General features: G+C 39.3%; 1 protein-coding gene across 2 annotated transcripts; it reads left to right on the top strand.

The window, feature by feature from the left end:
• The first annotated feature begins 44 nt into the window (after positions 1-44).
• FBXO45 (F-box protein 45) lies at positions 45-14,285 on the top strand. Of its 2 annotated transcripts, none has more exons than XM_049710278.1 (3): positions 45-633; positions 6,178-6,534; positions 9,479-11,034. In XM_049710278.1, the coding sequence occupies exons 1-3, from the start codon at positions 325-327 to the stop codon at positions 9,707-9,709; spliced, it is 897 nt and encodes a 298-aa protein (XP_049566235.1). In that variant the 5' UTR covers positions 45-324; the 3' UTR covers positions 9,710-11,034. The 2 variants fall into 2 exon arrangements, with proteins under 2 accessions (XP_049566235.1, XP_004278833.1); XM_004278785.3 differs by lacking the exon at positions 9,479-11,034 and adding an exon at positions 11,041-14,285 and having other exon boundaries at positions 182-633.
• The last annotated feature ends 8,227 nt before the right edge of the window (positions 14,286-22,512 follow it).

The following is a 22,512-nucleotide window of genomic DNA, read 5'->3' as shown; positions in this document are numbered from 1 at the left end:
CCTTGCTTCGTGCCCTCAACCCGCATGGCGGAGGCACGGGCGCGCCACCGGGAGGCCGTGCGAGTCGGGCCGTTCCGGCGCCCGCGCTGAGCCGCGGGGGAGGGGCGGGGGACGCCCGTGCGGCCGGTGCGTCTGCCCTCAGTGAGGCGGGGCGCGTGGCGGACGCCCCCGGGCAGGGGCGGGAGTGGTGGAGGGGCCGGACGGTAGTCTGTGAAAGGGGCGGTGAGCGAACTGCTCCTGTCTCAAGGCGAGGCGTGGCCTCCGGAGCAGAGACGGGGGGAAGCGGCGGCGGCGGCAGCGGCCCTCGGGCCGGCTGTTGAGGCGATGGCGGCGCCGGCCCCGGGGGCTGGGGCAGCCTCGGGAGGCGCTGGCTGTAGCGGTGGCGGCGGCGCGGGCGCCGGCTCCGGGGCCGCCGGGGCCGGGGGCCGGCTGCCCAGCCGGGTGCTGGAGTTGGTGTTCTCCTACCTGGAGCTGTCCGAGCTGCGGAGCTGCGCCCTGGTGTGCAAGCACTGGTACCGCTGCCTGCACGGCGATGAGAACAGCGAGGTGTGGCGAAGCCTGTGCGCCCGCAGCTTGGCAGAGGAGGCTTTGCGCACGGACATCCTCTGCAACCTGCCGAGCTACAAGGCCAAGGTGAGGGAGCCCCGCGCCACGCCGCTGCCCCCGGTCCCGCTTGTCCGGGCCGCTCTCAGTGCTTCTCAGCTAAGCTTTTGAGTCGGAAGTCTCGCCTCACTATCCCGCCTTTCCACCGCTCCAGTCAATACCTTACCTTACCTCCCCGCGCCATGGAGATCCTCTTCTCTTTGGGTTGAAGTTCTGCTCCTTAACCCACCCCACTTCCGCGATACACTTTTTGAAGGGCCAGGTGGTTTCCCATCCCTGGTTTCCGTCACTCATTCTACTTTCCACAGTCTTTACCCTTAAAAACAGACCACCTCATTGTTGTAGTTTTCAATACTCATCCTATTTTTCTCCCTGCCCTTTATTAAATCACCTTGGCTGCCTTAACATCGGCTTAGTTTCTCAGATCTTTGCTTTCACCGCACCTTTTCCAAGCTCTGATTTATAACTATCTTTTCTTTATTTTTGACCAAGCACTCTTTAATTCCCTCCACTATGTTACAGGCTTATAAATGAGTGTGGTCCAAGGCATCGTGCTGACTTTCAACATAGAGGCTTTAATAGAACATCCTCCCATCGGCACCACTTAACAGTCATAATACTGCCATGTCCCACTATTATTAGCTACTTCCTTGCCACCTTTTTCGTAGTTCCACCTTGGTATTGTGTCTCTTATGTTCTATTTGTCATCTAACATGCTGATTCCATTTTTGCTGCCTTTTTTCCCCTGCCAGATTCTTGTGATTAGTCTTGCTTTCATATGCAAGTAAAAATGTCAAGTAGCAGATAATGGTAGGACTGAGAGGATTCTTCAAGCAATGTAAATAAAAGGCCTTAAACTTGGGTTCAGTTTGGATGGAAACAACTCTTCAGAATAGCAGTCACCAAGAGCATATATGAGACAGGATGAAGTCTGACCTAGAATATGGTAAACATAAAAATACATTAACAACTAAAAAGGGAAAACATACCTTTTTAATGCTAGACTGCCAGTGGGGCCAGAATAAGGAGTAAATTTTTTTTCCATGTGAAATAGATGTAAAATGTATTCTTCTGTAATAAAACAGGTTTTAGTTTAATAAGATAAGGAATATTGCTTTTTAATATGTCAGCTGTGAAGTTGTTTTTCTATTAAATGAAATAATGTTAATTTGCGAGGACAGTATTTGTACATGGTAGATTCTCAATGGATACTAGTTGTAATTCATATAGTAGAGTGCAGTAGATTGCAGTTTTGTCTTACCGTGCCTGATAAACGTGTAGATTTCATGAGTCTTATTTTTTACTTTTCCATAAAGTTTATTGTTTTTACTTATTTTAAATTAAGAAATTTTTGTAATTGGTCTGTAATAGTCATGTTCACATGATTCAAGATTCATATAATAATATGTAATAGATAATGTATTCATGTGAAGAATACATGATTCAAAAGAAGCAAAGTGATGTAAAGCAAAATGTCTTCCTTTTGTCCTTATACCACCGCCATCCAGGTTGGAGGCAACCTATGTTACCTATTTCTTCTGTATCCTTCCAGAGATATTTTAGGTTTCATAAGTTTTTAATACTTTGTATGCCTTTGTACTACTTGCACTATAGGTATCATAGACCTGTACTAATCACATGTACATTCAGATATTGCAGGACTTTTCTTGAATATCTTGAAGATAAAAGATTAATTCAGAAGGAGTCATATAGCCTAGTAGGGACGTCCTCAGTCTAGTAGAGGAGAAAAAAATGTATAGAAATAACTAGTGGTTATTAGTTAGAAATGGTAGAAATTGTTGCTGTTAGAGATATAAATATATATATATACTAGAAGTTTACTGGAAGAGATTTACAAGTTGAGTGGATGATTGTAGAAGGTTTGGGGTTGAGATTGTATTTGAGCTGAACTTTAAAGATGGGGAGAATGTGAACATTTTACTAAGAGGAAGTACCCTGAACAAAATCAAGGCAATGGAAAGCAGAGGGTTTGTACAGCATATATTTTTATTTAAAAAAATATGAATGTTAGGCACTATGCTCAGTTTTGCAGATGCAATGGTGAATAAAAACAGATACAGACTCTTATGGATGCCTTGCCATATGGCACTTACAATCTAGAGCGGGGAAGTGGGTATTAATCAAATAGTCACACAGTTGTAAAATTGCATTTGTGTTAAGTCCTACGAAGGATGGATACATGATGCTCTGAATGTCAGTAATGGAGAATTTGAACTAAGTAGGGAGGTCAGGGAAGGCTTTCTCTGAGGAAATAATGCATGAACTGAGACCTGAATGATAAGGATAAATAGGCCAGAGAGAGAGAAGAGCCTTCCAGGAAGGAACCTGATGAGTATGAGGGACAGAAAATAATCGATGTGGCTGGAGCATAGACAGCAAAAGTGAGGCACGTTTGAGAAAGATGGAAGAGGTGGACTGGGGCCAAACAAAAGGAAGCCATTTTAAATTGTAAGCAAAAGGGGGCTAGGAGTGTGGGGATTGGTGATGTGATATTTTTCCATTTTTTAGAGGTTATTCAGACTTAAGAATGGAGAACAGGTTGGAGGGAGACCTTAGAAATATGAGTATTAGGAAGTATGTAGTAAAAGAGATGGGGAGAAATTTAGAATAAATTTAGGAAATAAAATCTACAGCACTTGGCAATAGATTTGAAATAGGGGGGAGGAAGAGGGAGGTGCTCAGGATGACTCCTAGGTATCTGGCTTATATGATATAGGGATTACCTGGGCTAGATTTTGGATGAATAACAATGAGTTCAGTTTTGGTAGAACAGAGTTTACAGTGTTTTTAAGACATCCAAGAGTTTTCAGATAGGCATCTGTTACAATTTGTAGCTTGGAGGAAAGGCTAAAGATATAAAATAGTTTAGTTAGATTGAATTGTGATAGGAAATATGATTGTAAAGTTAAGCTGAAACTAGATATATCATGGAGGTCCTTGACATACAGCCTTCAGTCTGTAGTTTGGGCTTTGTCTTACAGCTGGAAAACACAGAAATTTGAACAAAGGAGGGACGAAGTAAGAGCTGTGCTTTAGAGAAACCAGTCCATAAGGTGAATTCAGGAAGGCAGGGGTTGGTGCCTATACCAGAGGTACTTAAGACCAGAACAAGTGTATAGAGCAGAGAAGGGGGTGGCTGGGAGAGGAATTGCAAGAAAACAAGTCCACATAGGTGGACAGCTGACTGGGTGAGGTGGGATGAAGAAGAAGGAAGGGTCAAATAGGATTTCCAGGGAGCCTGGGTAACTGAGAAAATGATGAGAACAGGCTTGGGATAGCATAAAACTGGAAAGTATTTGGAGTTGTCAATCTAATTAGGATTTGTCTTCTTTTTTTCTTTTTGCGGTACGCGGGCCCCTCACTGCTGCGGCCTCTCCCGCTGCGGAGCACAGGCTCCAGACGCGCAGGCTCAGCGGCATGGCTCACGGGCCCAGCCGCTCCGCCGCATGTGGGATCCTCCCGGACCAGGGCACGAACCCGTGTCCCGTGCATCGGCAGGCGGACTCTCAACCACTGCACCACCAGTGAAGCCCCTAGGATTTGTCTTCTTTTTAAAAGTTCATGTTTTACATATTACCAAGTAACATCAGTTATTCCAGTCATACTTGGCATCTAGCTATAATTGTCTAAATTTCAGACTTACATCCTAAACTAGGTCTTAAAGCTGTTTGCTATAATGCAAAATCCAGGTTACGCATGAGACTGTGTAGCAAGAACTATAGATTGTTTTTATTTATTTGTGTATTTTTCCATTTTATCTGATTTTTCACATTATCTCTAAAAGATAAGGACACTTAATCACAATACCATTAGTACATCTAAAGTATAAAGAAATTAATGATAATTCCTTTATATAAAAAGTTTGGTGTTCACATTTCCAATTGTCTCATAAATGTCAAATGTTATATCTTTAATTTTCAGTTTATTTAAGCAAGATCTATATAAAGTTCCCATGACAAACAGTTGATATGTCTTTTAAGGCTATTTTAGTCTACAGATACACCCTCCATCTCTCTCACCTCTTACCCCGGCAGTTTATTTGTTGAAGAAACCAGGTTGTTTGCCCTGTAGAGAGGTTCCCTCAATCTGGATTTTGCTGATTTCATTCCCATGGTGTTGCTTAACATGCTTTCTGTCCTCTGTATTTCCTATAGAAGTTTGATCAATTTAGGTTAGATTATATTTTTTTCAAGATATGTTTTACTAGAGTCAAATGGTTGAGGTGTGTACAGCACTTTTAGGTACTTAAAAGTGTGTTATAATAAGAACAGATCGGAAAAAATTTAGGTATACTTCAGGTTTACATCCTGTTTATGAAAATATGGGATACCTGAACCAAGGAGGTTTTTTGTTTTTGTTTTAATCTGTCCTCTGGAGTACAACAATTAAACAGTGAAGTACTTGCTAATGGTAAATGAGAACTGGATGAGGGGACTGGAAGCTTGACTTCTCTTTGGGGCTCTTGTACTAACTACCTGTTGACTTTACGCCTGTGTCCCCATCCCTGAGTTGAAGTAGGTGAACTTTAACGTCTTTCCTAATGCTGAAATTCTGTGATTCTGGAGTTGATTTCTCAGGTTAACTAAAGCAATAGGTCCCAGCCTTCAGCTGCTTTTGGGTTGTTTGAATAAAGAAGGGATTTTCTAAAAAACGTACAAACTAAAACCTATAAATTATTAAAACATGAGAGAATGTTATTATTTGTACAGAGTAGCAATTTTCATATTGTCTTTATTTTGGAAACTTAAAAAACTGGATTACTGAAGGTCAACTATCCTGTCCTGTCAGTGGTAGCTGCTGTTAATGACTATCTCTTTATAAATTTTAGTGATTGAATTTATGCTATCTAGGGGATTATTTGATTTGGTAAAATGAGAGTGGTGATGTCTCAGTGTATGAGTAATACCTAGCAAGGAGGCTGAGGATCTAAGATAGTTTGTGGTTATTAAAATTTTTCATAAACTCTAGAGCTGATATGCCTAAGTTCTCTATTTTACTTAAAATACAGTTCTTTTTGGTGGCAGCATTGCCAACACGAAAACTGTGCATATCTTAACTTTTTAATGTAAAAATATCGAATATAAACAAGAGTATAGAAAATAACCTCCCTATACCCATCACGAAGCTTTACCAGTGATTAATTCATGGGCAGTCTACTTTCATGTCTACCCTGCCCACTCTCCCATTCCATTCCTGGATATTTCAAAGCAATTCCCAGATATGTCACCCATAAACATTTCAGTACTATCTCTAAAATATAAGGATTCTTGTGTATATCTTTTGATGTGTTAAGAAGTCTATTTGGAGAAATTATACTGTGGTTTAGAATTTTAGTCAATAATGAAACAGCTGGCAGTTTTATTTTTAATGTTGCATAATTTATTATGTTAGGATCCCATGCTGAAACGTGAGCCATTTTTGAGAAATAATTATTGTATTACTTAAAATATATAACTTTATTGTTTAAAAACATGTAGCCTAAAGTTTGGGTACTTTTTAATGTTCAAGAAAAATTAAATTTCTGTTTCTTTTGTGTGCTTTCCATCTTTTCAGATACGTGCTTTCCAACATGCTTTCAGCACTAACGACTGCTCCAGGAATGTCTACATTAAGAAGAATGGCTTTACTTTACATCGAAACCCCATCGCTCAGAGCACTGATGGTGCAAGGACCAAGATTGGTTTCAGTGAGGGCCGCCATGCATGGGAAGTGTGGTGGGAGGGCCCTCTGGGCACTGTGGCAGTGATTGGAATTGCCACAAAACGGGCTCCCATGCAATGCCAAGGTTATGTGGCATTGCTGGGCAGTGATGACCAGAGCTGGGGCTGGAATCTAGTGGACAATAATCTACTACATAATGGAGAAGTCAATGGCAGTTTTCCACAATGCAACAATGCACCAAAATATCAGGTGAGGAACTGGCTTAATTTGTTTTAAATTTACAAAATTTTATATAGCAGCATTATTTGTCTTTTTGGTAACTTTTAAATATATAGTGTAACTGGCCTTTTTTGGCTACTCTGACAATAATCTTTAGTATCTCAGTATTTGTTTCCTAATACATATTCAATCTGAGCAATCTGTCTTTAAATCAGGTTGGCAAACTTTTTCTATACAGGGCCAGATAGTAAATATTTTAGGCTTTGTTGTCCATACTGTCTCTCACAACTGTGCAACTATGTTGTTATAGCACAAAAGCAGCCGTGAATTATGTAAATGAATGAGCATAGCTGTATTCCAGTAAAACCTTATTTATAGACTGCAAGCCAGATTTGGCCCAGGGGCCATAGTTTGCCAACTTGTGCTTTGGATTGTAATCTTTCTTATATCATGCACATCCAAATTTACTTTTTCTGGATACCTCACCCCCTCACCCCCACAACTGCACCTGTGTGCATGTGCATACGTACTTACCCTCTGCTACTTATTAATCTGGATTGTATTTAAAGCGTCTGGAGGTGTCAGCAATTTCCATAAACATAGGTGAGTTCAGGCACACTACTGCCTATTTATTTATTTGGCCACCCCGCACGGCATGCGGGATCTTAGGTCTCTGATCAGAGATCGAACCTGTGCCCCCTGCAGTGGAAGCACAGAGTCTTACCACTGGACCGCCAGGGAAGTCCCAAACTACTACATTTAAAAATTCTTTTTAAAAAAAAATATTTATTTATTTATTTGACTGCATCAGGTGTTAGTTGCGGCACGCAGATTTTTCGTCGTGGCGTGCGGGCTTCGTGGTCCCACGGCATATGTGAGATCTTAGTTCCCTGACCAGGGATCAAACCCGGGTCCCCAGCATTGGAAGGCAGATTCTTAACCACTGGACCACCAGCAAAGTCCCTAAAAATTCTTAGCCTTAAGCCATACTCACTTGATTCTAGGGTCATAATTATAGTTCCTATTTGTAAAAGCTATATGATTACCATAGATTCAGCAGAGTGTAAAAAATAATAATCTGATAAGAACTTGGAAATTTTAAGGAATTATAGATAGTACATTTCAGAGGAACATGTGGTTTGAAAGCTCTAGCCTCAGTAATGACCTCAAGTGAGACATAATAAAGTAGAAGAACTAAAATATATCTCATTTCCTGATGTATAAAAGCCTGGAAGGATTTTCTTTCATAGAATCCTTTCCTTACTGTCCTTTCAGGCTCTGCAAATGCCCTAAGGAGAACGGACTTAATAATCATTGAAGATAAAGACCTATGACTAACCTTGTGACTTTGTAGTGAAAGTCCTTTATTCTTTATTTTTCAGAGAACATACTCTGTGTGATTTCAGTCCCTTTAAATTTATTGCAGCATGTTTTATTCCCAGCATATGGTTTACCTTGATAAATGTCTATGTATGCTTGAATATATATTCTGTTGGATGGAATAATCTATTAAGGACAGCTAGGTCAAATTGGTTGGTAGTGTATAAGTCTTCTATCTGCTTTCTGTATTTTCTTTCTACCTGTTCTTTCATTTACTAAGGAGTATTAAAATCTCCAACTACAGTTGCTGATTTATCTATCTCTTCTTCCAGTTTTGTCACTTTTTGCTTCATGTGTTTTGGAACTGTTATTAGGTGCATATACATTTAAAATTGTTATATCTACCTACCTGGTTAACTCTTTTATCATTATGAAATGACCTTCTTTGACTCTAGTAATATTCCTTGTCTTTACGTCTATTTTGTCTGATATCAATAAAGCCAATCCAACTTTCTTATGCTTACTATCGCAAAGTACCTCTTTTCCCTCATCCTTTTACTTTTAGACTGTCTTTGTATTTAAAGTGGGTCCCCCAGACAGCATGTAATTGGATCTTGCTTTTTATCTAACCCAGTCTCTTGATTTGAGTAGTTAGTCCATTTATATTTAATGTAATTGTTGGACTGCTTGATATCATCCTTGTTTCTGTGCCTCTGAAGCTGTGTTCTTTTTTTCTCTGTTTTTTGGATTCATTACTTTCTGTTGTTCTGTCTTCAAGTTCATAGATTTTTTTCTTCTTGTCATTTGAACTCTGCTATTGAGCCAGGCTAGTGAATTTTGGTTATTGTGCCCCTCAGTTCTAAAATTTTCATTTTTATAGTTTCCGTTTCTCTACTGAGATCTCTATTTGTTCATTTATTAATACTATATTTTTCTTTAATTCTTTGGGTATATTTTATAACTACTTTAAGTCTTTGCCAAATCCAGCATCTAAGGCCCACTTGGAGTCTGTTTCTACTGACTGCTTTTTTCTCCATGAGTATGAGTTACACTTTCCTGTTTCTTTTCGTATCCAGTCATTTTTTAAATGAAAATTGGACATGGTAGATAATATATAGTAGTGACTCTGGAATGTTTTGTTTCTTTAGAAGCTACTTTGTACTTCTGAAAACTGTAGGCTTTCTTGTTCTAGTAGGCAGTTAACTTGCCTGCACTGAAACTATACAGCAGCTTATGTCTTTATTCAGTTTTTTTGGCCTCTAGCTGCTACTTTTTCTGCCTGGTTCCCTGGGGGTTTCCCCTGTGTTTGTGTAATACAGTCATCACATGAGGATTTGGGCAGAGTTTATTTTCAGATTTTGGGGCTCATCCTCTTTGTGGTTTTTTGCTTGCAGAGTTCCTCTAAGTTTCCAGTTGCTCTGCTGTCTCCAAATTTTGTCCTCTGACACCTAAAACTGTAAGACTGTCTTTCTGCTCTCTGTGCTATGTGTATGTATGCTGTATGCTCAAACGTAAAGCAAACTTGCAGATTTCACTTGGAGTGGTTCTATTTTGTTATTTTCATCTTCTGTAAAACAGGGATAACTCCTGGGATTGATATGAGAATTAAATGAGATAATATAAAATCACTCAACAATACTCATGAAAATATTAGCTTTTATTTCCTTTTTTTTTTTGCGGTACATGGGCCTCTCACCGCTGCGGCCCCTCCCGCCGTGTAGCACAGGCTCCGGACGCGCAGCCCCAGCGGCCATGGCTCACGGGCCCAGCCGCTCCGCGGCATGCGGGATCCTCCCGGACTGGGGCACGAACCCGCGTCCCCCGCATCGGCAGGCGGACCCTCAATCACTGCACCACCAGGGAAGCCCCTAGCTTTTATTTCTGATTTTTGCTGTTGTTCGTGTTTTGTTTGTAACAGTAGTGATGATGGTGATTTGGAGGTTCTTAAAATGGGGTTAATCTGTGAGTTGGGCAGAGGGAGAGAAAAAGTAGATGTTGGTAGTTATTTGTGATAGGAAATACAATGAAGGAAAGTAATGATAGCAGCAGGGAGTATCATAATTTGGAAGTATTAAATTATGGTTTTTTGATTGCAAATGTTAGGACTTTCTGCCTCCAAGTATATAGATGCAACAGCCTTTAATACATGCAAATTATAAGGATAAACATGCTCTTTCTTTGTTTACTTTTCCAAATGGGAAAAGAAATGGGTAATTGTGCTTCCAGTTTAGTTTAACAATCAGTACTGCTATTCTTATAACAAACGGGTGTTTCAGAGTAGTGGACCACAAAGTGATTGTTTAATAAGCCTATTCTGCATCTTTAGAACCTATAGTCAGATTTGGCTATTCATGATTATGTAAGTTCCGTGTTGTATGTAGAACTGCTTTGTAAATTTTAAAGGTTGTGGAAGTGTTTTACTATAGTAATTTTTTTTTATTGTGGTAAAATATACACAACAATCTTTATTCTTTTAACTATTTGTAAGTGTATAATTCAGTGGCATTAAATACATTCACAATGTTGTATAACCATCATCACTATATATACCCAAAACTTTTTCATCATCCCCAGCATAAACTCTGTGCCCACTGAACAATAACTCCACATTTCTTCCTCCCCCAAGCCTCTGGTAACCTCTATTCAATTTTCAATCTATATGAATTTGAATATTCCAGGTGCTTGATACAAGTGGTATCATATAATATTTGTATTTTTGTGTCTGGCTTATTTCTCTTAGCATAATGCTTTCAAGGTCCATTCATGTTGTAGCACATACTAAAATTTCATTTCTTTTTAAGGTTGAATAACATTCCATTGTATGTATGTACTATAGTAATTTGAGAAAATTTAGGTAGCCTTTTTTGGTAAAATATGCCAAGTTATAGATTTTAGTGGTAACCTTCTTAAGAAAAGTCTTTAAAAAGAATAAATAAAATCTGGGGACTGTTCAGGAAGAATATTTAAATTTTCAGTATTAAATATAAATCCCACACAAGTCTTAAGTTTTTTTAAAAAAAACTATCAAAACAAACATTTATGATGAAATTGATGTATGTTCTTTTTCTAGATGTTTCTCCCTGACCAAATAACTTTTTTGGTTTTTCTAGATAACTTTTGAGATATACATATTCTTAATAATATTTTTAACTTGATTACATCTAGCTGTGCCTTTGATGGGTTTTCTTCTTACCTTCTTTTGATGTCTGTTTGCAGATAGGAGAAAGAATTCGAGTCATCTTGGACATGGAAGATAAGACTTTAGCTTTTGAACGTGGATATGAATTCCTGGGGGTTGCCTTTAGAGGACTTCCAAAGGTCTGCTTATATCCAGCAGTTTCTGCTGTATATGGTAACACAGAAGTGACTTTGGTTTACCTTGGAAAACCTTTGGATGGATGACAGTGGCTTTCTTGGGATGAAAGACAGAGTGGAGGAGATACCTGCTTATGGAAAGTAGAATCATGAAGTGACAGTGTCATACATGCATGCCCAAGAAACATCCTGAAAAAACACATGATATTGTTAACTGGAGAAGCAACTCTACAGCAGAGATTATCTTAGTGTTTCCTCTTTTCTACTGGGCCAGAAAAATCCTCAGGGTTGCAGTTGGTTGAGTGGGCAGTTGACATATGCATGTTTCAACAGATTTTGTCTCTAAGTTAGCGATGTGATATTTTCAACTTCTAAGGTGAGATCTTAGAGATGGTGTAAAAGGGATAAGATAGGGAACTAGCAAGAGTTTTAAGTAGTGTGTTTGTGAAGAAAGACTGATCCTGTTTTACAACTGCCTGTTTTTTCTCCAGACCCTTTTTTCCAGCCAGCTTGACTATTAGAAAAGTATGAAACTGGTTGGATTTTATTTAATATTTTTAATATATTGAGAAGCATGGTCTGCCTGGACTGCACTTCTCTAACGGTGAGATATAAAATTGTGCAGCTATTTTAAAAGTTGTATATACAATATGTGTGTAAAAAAAAACTAAAAAAAAAACAGGACAAAGGAGTTGCTTTGTTCTAGTTCAGTTTCTTAAAAACCACTACATGGTACAAAATTAGAATAACATTTAGGGACAGTTTGGTAACTACAAAGAAGAAAATTTTAAGAGGAGATGTGTTGTATTGGCTCATTTTGTATTATATTTGGCTTACAGTTTCCATGCCTATTACAGTCTGATTTATTTTTTTAACCATCAAAATTATTATACAGGTCCCTCAAATCTCCAGGCTAAGATTGAGGGAAGGCAAATCTATTTCTAATCATTCGTATATCAATAATAATAATAATGTGCATCTTATAGAATCTGGTTTTATTTTTTGACCTTGCAAGAAAGTGTCTCATAAGAACAGAGAGCATTGCCATTTGTTCTTATAGGGCTCAAATATGAAAGCTGTTAGTCACAGACCTGAAGAAAATAATTGATCAATGGTCCTTTTATTTTGTAACTTTATAATGCTGTAGATATTATAATTTTTTAATTTCATATTGTTTACATCATGCAACAATCTAAGCCTCAAACTCTTTATTGGGGTTGTCAAGAAAATGTTTACTCATCCATCTGAAACAGTGCCAACCTGAACCCAGCTTAAGAATGTTCTTTATCTCATTATAAATAATTGCCCCCATGGGACTTGAAATAAAATACCTTATGCTGGAAACTTCAGGTTGGTGATATTTTGAAGGTTTTATTGTAGAAGAGTTTAACGTTAATTCCTATTCAGAATTTTTGACTAAGAAATCTGATTTCACTAATACTCTTTCAAATTAATAATTCAACGTACATGAGCTGAGATTTTCTTTTGTTAGAAAGGAAACAAACATCTTTCTGTATGAAAGTATAAATTGTATGGTTTCAGATACATCTTTGTGATAAGAAGTGACTAAGGCAAGTGGAATCTTTGTAGTTTTTAGGTTTTGCTGTATGCATATTTTGTTTTGAATCTAAAAAAATTAGGGACAGCAAGCATCTGGCTGTGGTTCTTGGGTTGCTCCTTGCGAGTTAATATTATCAGTACTCCTGTGAAACAAGGGATTTCAGTCATGAACAAAGATTTCATTTTTGCCACCTGAAAGGTTTACAAGTATTTGTTGTGTATTTGGTGTGTTGCTTAAAGGTGTAATCTGTTAAAGATCCTTTTTGATACCCACATCAAGAAAGAAACCTCCTAGAAACCATATTTAATACTACAGAGTGAAATTATATGTTAAATGTATTAGAGAACATAGCTGCTACAGAAATTGATTTTTCTTGGTGTAGAACAACTCAATTTGGCAAAGTTTAAAATTTAATTAAAGAAGAGATCTGGTTCAGGATAAAGATTGAACTAGTTAGAAAGCTATGAGGTCTTTTAAGCACTTGTTTCTTTTTCAGATTGTGATATGGTCAATTCAAGAGCTTTTGCTCAGAGTTTTGTTTATATCTTCTGTTTTGTCTTATTAGTAAACATTCATTTGTAACAAAGTTTTGAAGGTGCTGAATGGAAAATGGAAACACATGGTTATTGCATATTGAACCTAGAATCAAATGATTGCCTAAATATTAATAACAAGCCATTCTTGTCTCAAAGACTTAAATTCTTTAATATCCAATTTGCAAATTTTATAAAATGGAGGTTCATATTTAGCATGAGCATCAGGGGAATGAAGAGCCTTCATTTATAACCTGGTAAATTAATTTGTTACTGGAGACCAATAGTAGTTGTACAGAATACTAAGACAAACTGTTATAATGTTCGAGGAAATGGAATCTCTTTTTCATTGGTGCTGAGAGAGCACTTAGGTAGAAGTCAGTTGCCTCTGAATATTGAATATAAATCATCTAAACCAGTGGTTCTCAAACTTGGCTATAGTTTGGAGTCACAGGCATTTTGAAAAATATTGATGCTTGGGTCCCATACCCTGATATTCTGATGTTGGTCTGGGCTATGACATGACCATAAGGATTTTTAAAATCTTCTTAGGTGATTTCAATATGTTGCCAAGGTTGAGAACCACTGATCTAAATTCACCTTAAGTTTTCTCATCTGCAAAAAAAAAAAAAAAAAAAATCCTTGCTCCCTCCCTTCACTACCTCATAAGGATATTGGGGGTAAAGAAGAAAATAATGGGAAAGTGCTTGTGCTATGGATAAAAAGTGCTATTGAAAGGCAAAATTATATTTGTTGTATTTCAGCTGAAACTATGATCAGGAAGAAATGTGTAATTGAATTTGCTCTGTTGACTTTGGAAACCAGGAGCACTCTCTTTGGTTCTTAAATTTAGCAAAGCGTGCAGATGGGTAAGAAAACATTACTATTACTCTTATTCATTCTATGGTCTTCTGTCATACTTGGGATAGGCTGGTTTAATTATCTGGTTTTACACAGGAAAGAAGAAATATCAAGTTTTAAAGTCTGTAATGGTCAATGGCTCACAATTCATTAAAACTTTTCATACAAAGAATTCTGTGGTTAATATATGTCATTTCTTAGTTGCCGTTATTTTTTCATTATCTGACTTTTGAATATTGAACCATTTATTTCACCTCCTTCATCCTTATTCCTGTAAGTTTGGATATAGATTTGATAAGGCACCTAAAGCAAGTAGGTGTTGCTCAGTTGAATACTTCAACTCATGGTTCCGTGATTAGTCATCTTCCGTCTTTTAGATATGATTTGACCTGGGAGAGAGAGTTTTGAAAAGAACAGAGCCCTAACCCACATAGTAGGTATTACAATTAACTTTTCATTTATGTCTCCAAACTGCTGTTTATATAGACTGTAATATTTATATTTTTGATCGTCTAAAAAAATGAACAGTTTGATAAGATAGAAACTTGAATTTTAAAGATGAGTATTGAGATTACATTCTAGAAATCAAGACCACTTTAAAGCCTTCCTGAAAGGAACAGTTCATACCTAACCCAAATGCTATTCTAATAAAGCATTCCTCAGTTTCTCCAGCTGAATGTAATCTCTCCTTCCTTGAAATTTCCTTGTCTTTATATTTATCTATACATAGCTCATGCTGTATTACTTTGTACCTTGTATAAATTTATTTATATTTATTATTTGTTTATGTCTTAGCTCCCCTAAACATCTTAAGAAAGAATCTCTGATGGACTCATCTTTATGCTCATGTTATCAAACCCAATGTAGGAAGAAAAAAAGCTCTGAATTTACAGACGATAGTAACTAAAGATAGATGAGAAAAATTCTTTTTGTATCCTATCCGAGTGAAGCAAATCTGAGGCTTGTAAGGAAGAAATAGTGACTGTGAATGCATTTTAGCCATTCCCCTTTATTCTTAAATATTGGTAAACTCTGATACTTAGTTCTTGGTATAGATTTCTTATTTGTTTAGAATTAAAATTAGAATTCTGTATATTAATTTTTTGAAATTCTTTTTTGCTTTAGTTTCTTAATAAAAAATTAAGACAAACATTAATCACCTGTGATTGCTTACATTTAAAACAAGGAATTTTTTTATATATTGGTCAGGAAGGAAAATGGTAATACCTTAGTAGCCAAATGTGTTGATGGAATTTACCTATAAATTCCATGCCTTTTAATAATGGAATCCACATTTTCCATGTTTAGAATGGACCATGGCCAGGGAATAATAATTCACTAGAATCCTGTTTCGCTATCGCCTCCACCCCCAGCTAACAGTTGTTTGATAATGCAGTTGTTTGCCAAGAGTTATGAGAATCAGGCATGGCTGAACAAATGGCTCCTGTGATCTAAAAGCTTAAAAGAATCAGTTGATCATGTTGCTGAAAGTTGCTTGATGTATTAATATGTTAAAATTTATACAAAGTTTTAATTTTCTAAAGGAAAATTAAGTAGGTGTAAAATTTCTGTATCCTTTTGTTTAGTGGGAAGAGATACCAGGGACAGCTTTACCAGTCTGTTGTCCTAATTTCTTTTTTGAATACTCCCCCAAGCCATTTGCTTTTTATTTAATGTAGTCATTAAAATATTTTTGAGAGCAACGTGTTCTCTACTTTTCAGAATATAGTTTGTTGAAAGAAGTAGCCCCTCAAGATTTAAGATTGTCATTGTTCCGCTTCTGTGTATAGGATTTCATGATGAATGAGTGACTCAAGAAGTAAGAATCATTTAGAGAGTTTTCCTTAGGTCACTCTGTTGACAGTCCTTAATTTCTGTTTCTTTTCTGAGGGGGGGGGAAACATATAAGAGAAAGATTAGGGATTGTCTTTCTTCTCCCTCTTTTTCTGTATAAATGAAATGGAGGATGAAATTGAGTAATGGGAATGGTGTAGAGGTCCTATCTCCTTTGAGAAGGCTCCTGAAATGATTTATTAAAATGCTAATATCCATTTAGATTAATTAGAGGCATATTGTAATGGGAGTAGGCCAGATATCTTTATCCTAATGTAGCTAATGTATTCATGTTTTCCAGCAATGTTTAAAAGGTTTTTTATTCAGCCGTGCCCTTTGTTGATTACCTTTACTTTCGAAAGAAAGGATACTTAAGGTTCAAATGGGAGGGGTCAATGACTTCTCTCCCCGCTTCAACAGTCCAGAGAGTGATATATGTAGTTCACAACTAAATTGCCCAGAGCTCTACCAGCCTCACTAGACTCCACAACCCAGTGGACAGAGTGAGGGGAGGGTACGCCTGGAGTACATTGAAAGGACAACCAACTGCTCTTTTAAGTAGTGACTCTACCAGGTAAAGGCTGGTGGGGTTTTTTGGTTTTGTTTTAATTCTCATGGCCTACATCTGTGTAACAATCCCTGCACTTCAGATTTTTTCAGATGCCTCTTTTAAAATGTTTTGAGGAGCTCAGTAATGTTCTAGGATTTTGGTTTTAAGGTAAGAACACTGGAGTAATAGTTCAGGAGTCACAAGCTCTAAGGCCTGGCAGTCCTGGTAGCCATGACATGGTTCCTGAGCAGATTTCTTCCCTTTTAGGGCTGTTTCTTTATGTGCTTAAATGAGGAGATTGACCCAGCTCAGTGGTTCTCATTTTGGGCTGCTCACTAGAATCACCTGGGAAGCTTTTAATTTTTTAAACATCTTTATTGAGATATAATCAACATATAGTAAGCTACACTTGTTTCAAGTGTGCACTTAGATAAGTTTTGACATAGGTATACACCCATCACAATCAAGTTAATATATACCTGGGAAGCTTTTAAAAGATAAGATTTCCAGGCAAATTAAATTAGATGGGGTAGGGGGAATGCACTCAGGCATCAGTAACACTATTTTTTTTTAAAGTTCCCAGTAATTCTCCTCTGACTAGAAATCACCATTCAGGACTGACTTTTGAAGAGACTGAGAGCGGACGCAAAATCTCTTTTATGACCAGGAAAAACAAAACAACAACAAAATATATATATATAGTTTATATAATATATAATTTGTTTTATATATATATATTCATATATAAAACTCTAGCCCTTTACTGAGAACAAGTCAATGGCAGAGCCAGAGCTAGTAGCTAAGGCATCTAATACCTACCTCTTCTGTTTGTCCTTCTGTCATCCTTAGCTAAATATATGCAGTCATTTAAAAGAGAATGGACTTGAGGACACGGAGAGGGGGAAGGATAAGCTGGGGCGAAGTGAGAGAGTAGCATGGACATATATACACTCCCAAATGTAAAATAGATAGCTAGGGGGAAGCAGCCGCATAGCACAGGGAGATCAGCTCAGTGCTTTGTGACCACCTAGAGGGCTGGGATAGGGAGGGTGGGAGGGAGACGCAAGAGGGAGGGGATATGAGGATATATGTATAGGTATAGCTGATTCACTTTGTTGTAAAGCAGAAACTAACACACCATTGTAAAGCAATTATACTCCAATAAAGATGTTAAAAAAATAAAAGGTCAGTGTCCTTATTAGGATTCTTTCAGGGACAGTGGATTTAGTATCCTTCCTGAATCAGGGTGGTTATGAAATTTGAGTGCTAAACCAAAGCTGAGAAGCTGCACCTGTGGTTTGTCACATGTTAGAATCAAACTTTTGACCTCTTCGAAAAAAAGGGAGATATAATCATTGAAAATTGCTGCAGGAGAGAAATGGTAAAAGCTGGTGTTACGGGTTGAGTTGTGTCCCACCCCCACCCCCAAATTCATATGTCAAAGTCCCAGGTGCCTCATAATGTGACCTTATTTGGAAATAGCATTGTTGCAGGTGTAATTAGTTAAGATCATACTGGAATAGGGTGGGTCTCCAATCCAGTGTGATTGGTGTCCTTATAAAAAGGGTATATTTGGACCCAGACATGCGCTGAGGGAGGATACCACGTGAAGATAAAAGCAAAGATTGAGCAGAAGCCACGGAATATCAAAGATTGCCAGCAAAACTACCAGGTGCTAGGACAGAGGAGGCATGGAACAGATTCCTCCCTCACAGCTCTTAGAAGGAACCAGTTCTGCCCACACTTTAATCTTGGACTTCTGGCCTCCAGAACAGTGAGAAGATAAATTTCTGGTTTTTTTTTTTTTTGTTTTGTTTTGTTTTTGCGGTACGCGGGCCTCTCACTGTTGTGGCTTCTCCTGTTGTGGAGCACAGGCTCCGGATGCGCAGGCTCAGCGGCCATGGCGCACGGGCCCAGCCGCTCCACGGCATGTGGGATCTTCCCAGACCGGGGCACGAACCCGTGTCCCCTGCATCGGCAGGCGTACTCTCAACCACTGGGCCACCAGGGAAGCCCCGAATTTCTGTTTTTAAGTCACCCAGTGTGTGGTATTTTGCTATGGCAGCCCTAGGAGATCAATATACCTGGTAAGTTTTTGCTCTACCAATTTTCCTATTTCTCTCTGGGGGCAACTTCGATGCTGTACTGTGTTGTTCACTGAATCAAGAGTAAGGCTAGGAAATATTTTCAAGGGTGTTATAGATTTGTTGGAAGGTCTTTTGTCAGGTTGCATTGGTAACCCAGAGTTTGTAAAGTACAATACGTAGTGTAGTGGTTAAGGGCATGGATTCTGGAGTCAAGACTGCCTGGATTCAACCCCAGTTCTACACTTAATAGCTGCGTAACTTTGGAGAAGACGTTTGATTTCTCTGTACCTCAGTTCTCTGTAAAAGGGGAACGGCGAGGGGAGTGCTAAATCGTTTATAGGATATGGTGGGGTTGAAATGAAAGGCACATTGAGCTGCTTTAGAACAGCGCCAGGAACATAGTAAGCATTCAGTACATTTCTCATTATAATAGGTAAATATCATTAAGAACCGACCTTGAGAAAAAAGCAAGTGTGTGTGTGTGTGTGTGTGTGTGTAAAAAAATTTTTTAACACATTTGGTCCTAAAATTAGGAATAGGAAACATTAAAAAAAAAGTATTCAAAGCAAGAGAAACTTTAGGTAGTTTAAGCAAAAGAGACAGATTAAGGGGTATTTCAGAGGACCATGGCAAGAATGCAGTTGGACTTCACAAGGGACTTGCACAAGGCAAGGGAAAGGCATCAGGAGCCTGGGAGTATCGCTTCTTCCTCGTCTCTGAGACATCCCTTCACTCTTTCTCTTCTACATAGTTCACTTTGTGGAAAATGGCTGCCTTGTACCTCTTCGTTCAGATATCAACCCAGGATGAGATTGGACCCCTAGTCCTAATACCAAATTCGAAAGATAGGGACTCCACTTCCCACTCCAGTCAGCTGTGGTCATGTCATAGGGTGGGGAGCAGGTTCACTAGTACCGAAGCTGCTAGGGTCCCAAGTCTGTACCCAATGGCTGGGAGGGGAGAGGAGGGTAGTTGGGAGGCAGTCACAGAGAAGAGAGGCTGGATACCACACAAACACCAACAAACGTGCTTTTTGTTTTGTTTTTTGTTTTGCGGTACACGGGCCTCTCACTGCTGTGGCCTCTCCCGTTATGGAGCACAGGCCCCGGACGCACAGGCTCAGCGGCCATGGCTCACGGGCCCAGCTGCTCCGCGGCATGTGGGATCCTCCCGGACCGGGGCACGAACCTGCGTCCCCTGCACCGGCAGGCAGACTCTCAACCACTGCGCCACCAGGGAAGCTCCCAAACGTGCTTTAAAAAAAAAAAATTTATTGGAGTATAGTTGATTTACAATGTTGTGTTAGTTTCAGGTGTACAGCAAAGTGAATCAGTTACACATATACGTATATCCACTCTTTTTTTTTTTAGATTATTTTCCCGTATAGGCCATTATGGAGTATTGAGCAGAGTTCCCTGTGCTATACAGCACGTTCTTATCAGTTATCTATTTTATATATTGTAGTGTGTATATGTCAATCCCAATCTCCCAATTTATCCCTCCCCACCTTATCCCCTGGTAACCATAAGTTTGTTTTCTACATCTGTGACTCTACTTCTCTTTTGTAAATAAGTTCATTTGTACCCTTTTGTTTAGATTCCACACGTGATATGATACTTGTCTTTCTGTGTCTGGCTTACTTCACTCGGTATGACAGTCTCTAAGTCCATCCACGTTGCTGCAAATGGCAATATTTCGTTCCTTTTTTATGGCTGAGTAGTATTCCACTGTATATATGTACCACATCTTCTTTATCCATTCCTCTGTTGATGGACATTTAGGTTGCTTCCATGTCTTGGCTATTGTAAATAGTGCTGCAATGAACATTGGGGTGCATGTATCTTTTTGAATTAAGGTTTTCTCCAGGTATACGCCCCGGAGTGGGATTGCTGGGTCATATGGTAGTTCTATTTTTAGTTTTTTAGGTAACCTTCATACTGTTCTCCATAGTGACTCTACCAATTTACATGCCCAGCAACATGTAGGAGGGTTCCCTTATCTCCACACCCTCTCCAGCATTTATTATTTGTAGACTTTTTGATGATGCCCATTCTGACTAGTGTGAGGTGATACCTCGTAGTTTTGATGCGCATTTCTCTAATAATTAGTGATGTTGAGCTTTTCACGTGCTTTTTGGCCATCGACCATGCTTTTATTTCAAAGTTTGGCCATATAAAGAGTAGCACGTTTAGGGACTCTGAGAGGGGGGACAAAACCAGGAGGCTGAAAGGGGTGAGGAGAAAAGGATACAGAGAGGAGAGCAGGGCAACCCCATAGAGGGATGGAGGCTCACAGCATGATAGCACCCGAGGGAGAGGACCAGCGACTCCATGCCAGACCCAGTCCTGAGAGGCAGCAGACACCACCTGGGCAGCAGGGGCTGCACCTTAGCAGGAGCTGGTTTGCTAAATAGAGGGCAAGAATAAAAAGCTCAGGTCCTGTGGATCTTGAAAAAAGAAACTATGCTTCTTGCCTCCTACTTCTGTTCCCTGCTTTAAGACAGAGACTAAAGCATGGTGAGATTTGCAATTCAAAGGAAAGCCCGCTCCATGATCTGCTTTTTGTTTGGCTGATCTTGCATCATGAGCACCCAGCTACTCATTGGCTGCTCATTCTGAACAGCCAATGTGTTGCCCTCTGTGAATGTGAAAAATGGGGGTAATTGCATTGTTAAGAAGTTGCTCCCTCTCTTGTGGGAATCATGCTTACATAGTTCATTGGATTCCTTTCCTGGAGGACCCCAAGTTTAATTTCGGTTGTTTTGGGGGTCCTGAAGTGAACTTAGGGTCACAGCCTGGAGGGGAGTTTGGTGATGTGGTGAACTGAGGAAATATTTTAGGGAAAGGACAGATCTCAGTCAGCTCAGGATGCTATAGTGAAATATTATAAACGGAGTGGCGTATAAACAACAGAAATTTATTTCTCACATTTGGAGGCTGGAAGTATGAGATCAGGGTGCCAGGGTATTCGGTTTCTGGTGAGAAATTCTCTTCCAGGTTGCACACCTTTCTAGTTGTATCCTCACATGGCTCACAGCAGAGCAGAAAAAGCAAGCTCTCTTGTGACTCTTTTAAGGCCACTAATCCCATTCATGAGAGCTTTACCCTTATGACTTCATCTATCCTAATTACCTCCTAAGGCCCAACCCCACCTCCTAATACCATCACTTTGGGGGTGGAGTTTCAACATATAAATTTTGAGGGGACACAAACATTCAGTCCATAACAGCAAAGGAATCATATGTTCAAATCCTCTACTGCTTCAACCAAGTGAAATGTTCCTGCTTCGCATGGGGTGAAACTTAAGAGCTGCAGGTTTTGAGGTAGGAAAGGAGCTCTTATAGGAAGATGGAGCCAGGCATCCTCCCAGAGGGGGCTCAAGAGGACCTACTGCACTGTCCGCACCCTCCTCCCTGCCCAAGCGTGTATGTGTCTCCTGATTCCATGACCTGTTGTGGCCTGCCACACTTGCACCCATGTCCCTGACCTAGGGACCCTCACGAGGAGTTGAAGTCTCTTCTGTGCAGCTGCCCCTCCCATGAGGAAGCACAAGATACAGTAAAGAACAAGGGTATTACAAGGTTTGTCCTCTGTGCATCTCTCACCCAGGGCCTTAACAGAGGTGGCTCGTGGAAAATTATGATTGACGCTTTCTTATCTCTTTTCCCATCAGCATCATGACTAGTGGCATGAATAAAATACTAAGAGCCTCTAGTGTAGGGAATCCGTGTAGAACTCACTCTCCTCACTTGGATGTTCATTCATCTCTCATACATCTATTGAGCACCTTCTTCATAGCATGTACGGTGCTGTGTTAGGACCAGGTCCCTGCACTCCTGATCTTCGTAGATGTCGTGCTTAATATTTCTGAGCACCTGCTGTGTGCTTTGCCTACATTATCTCATTTATTTATCACAACATCTTAATGGTATTCACTTTTTTGGGGATG

Source organism: Orcinus orca, chromosome 5 (genome assembly GCF_937001465.1).
Source record: "Orcinus orca chromosome 5, mOrcOrc1.1, whole genome shotgun sequence".
NCBI lineage: Eukaryota > Metazoa > Chordata > Mammalia > Artiodactyla > Delphinidae > Orcinus > Orcinus orca.
The sequence above is the reverse complement of the archived record's forward strand: the minus strand, read 5'-3'. Positions and strand labels throughout refer to the sequence as shown.

Excerpts from the sequence above, each read along its gene's own strand:
- FBXO45 (XM_049710278.1), top strand. The coding sequence starts at position 325 with ATGGCGGCGCCGGCCCCGGGGGCTGGGGCAGCCTCGGGAGGCGCTGGC. Across the intron at positions 634-6,177 it reads TGCCGAGCTACAAGGCCAAG|ATACGTGCTTTCCAACATGC; the intron begins GTGAGGGAGCCC and ends CCATCTTTTCAG. Across the intron at positions 6,535-9,478 it reads ACAATGCACCAAAATATCAG|CTTTTATTTCCTTTTTTTTT; the intron begins GTGAGGAACTGG and ends TGAAAATATTAG.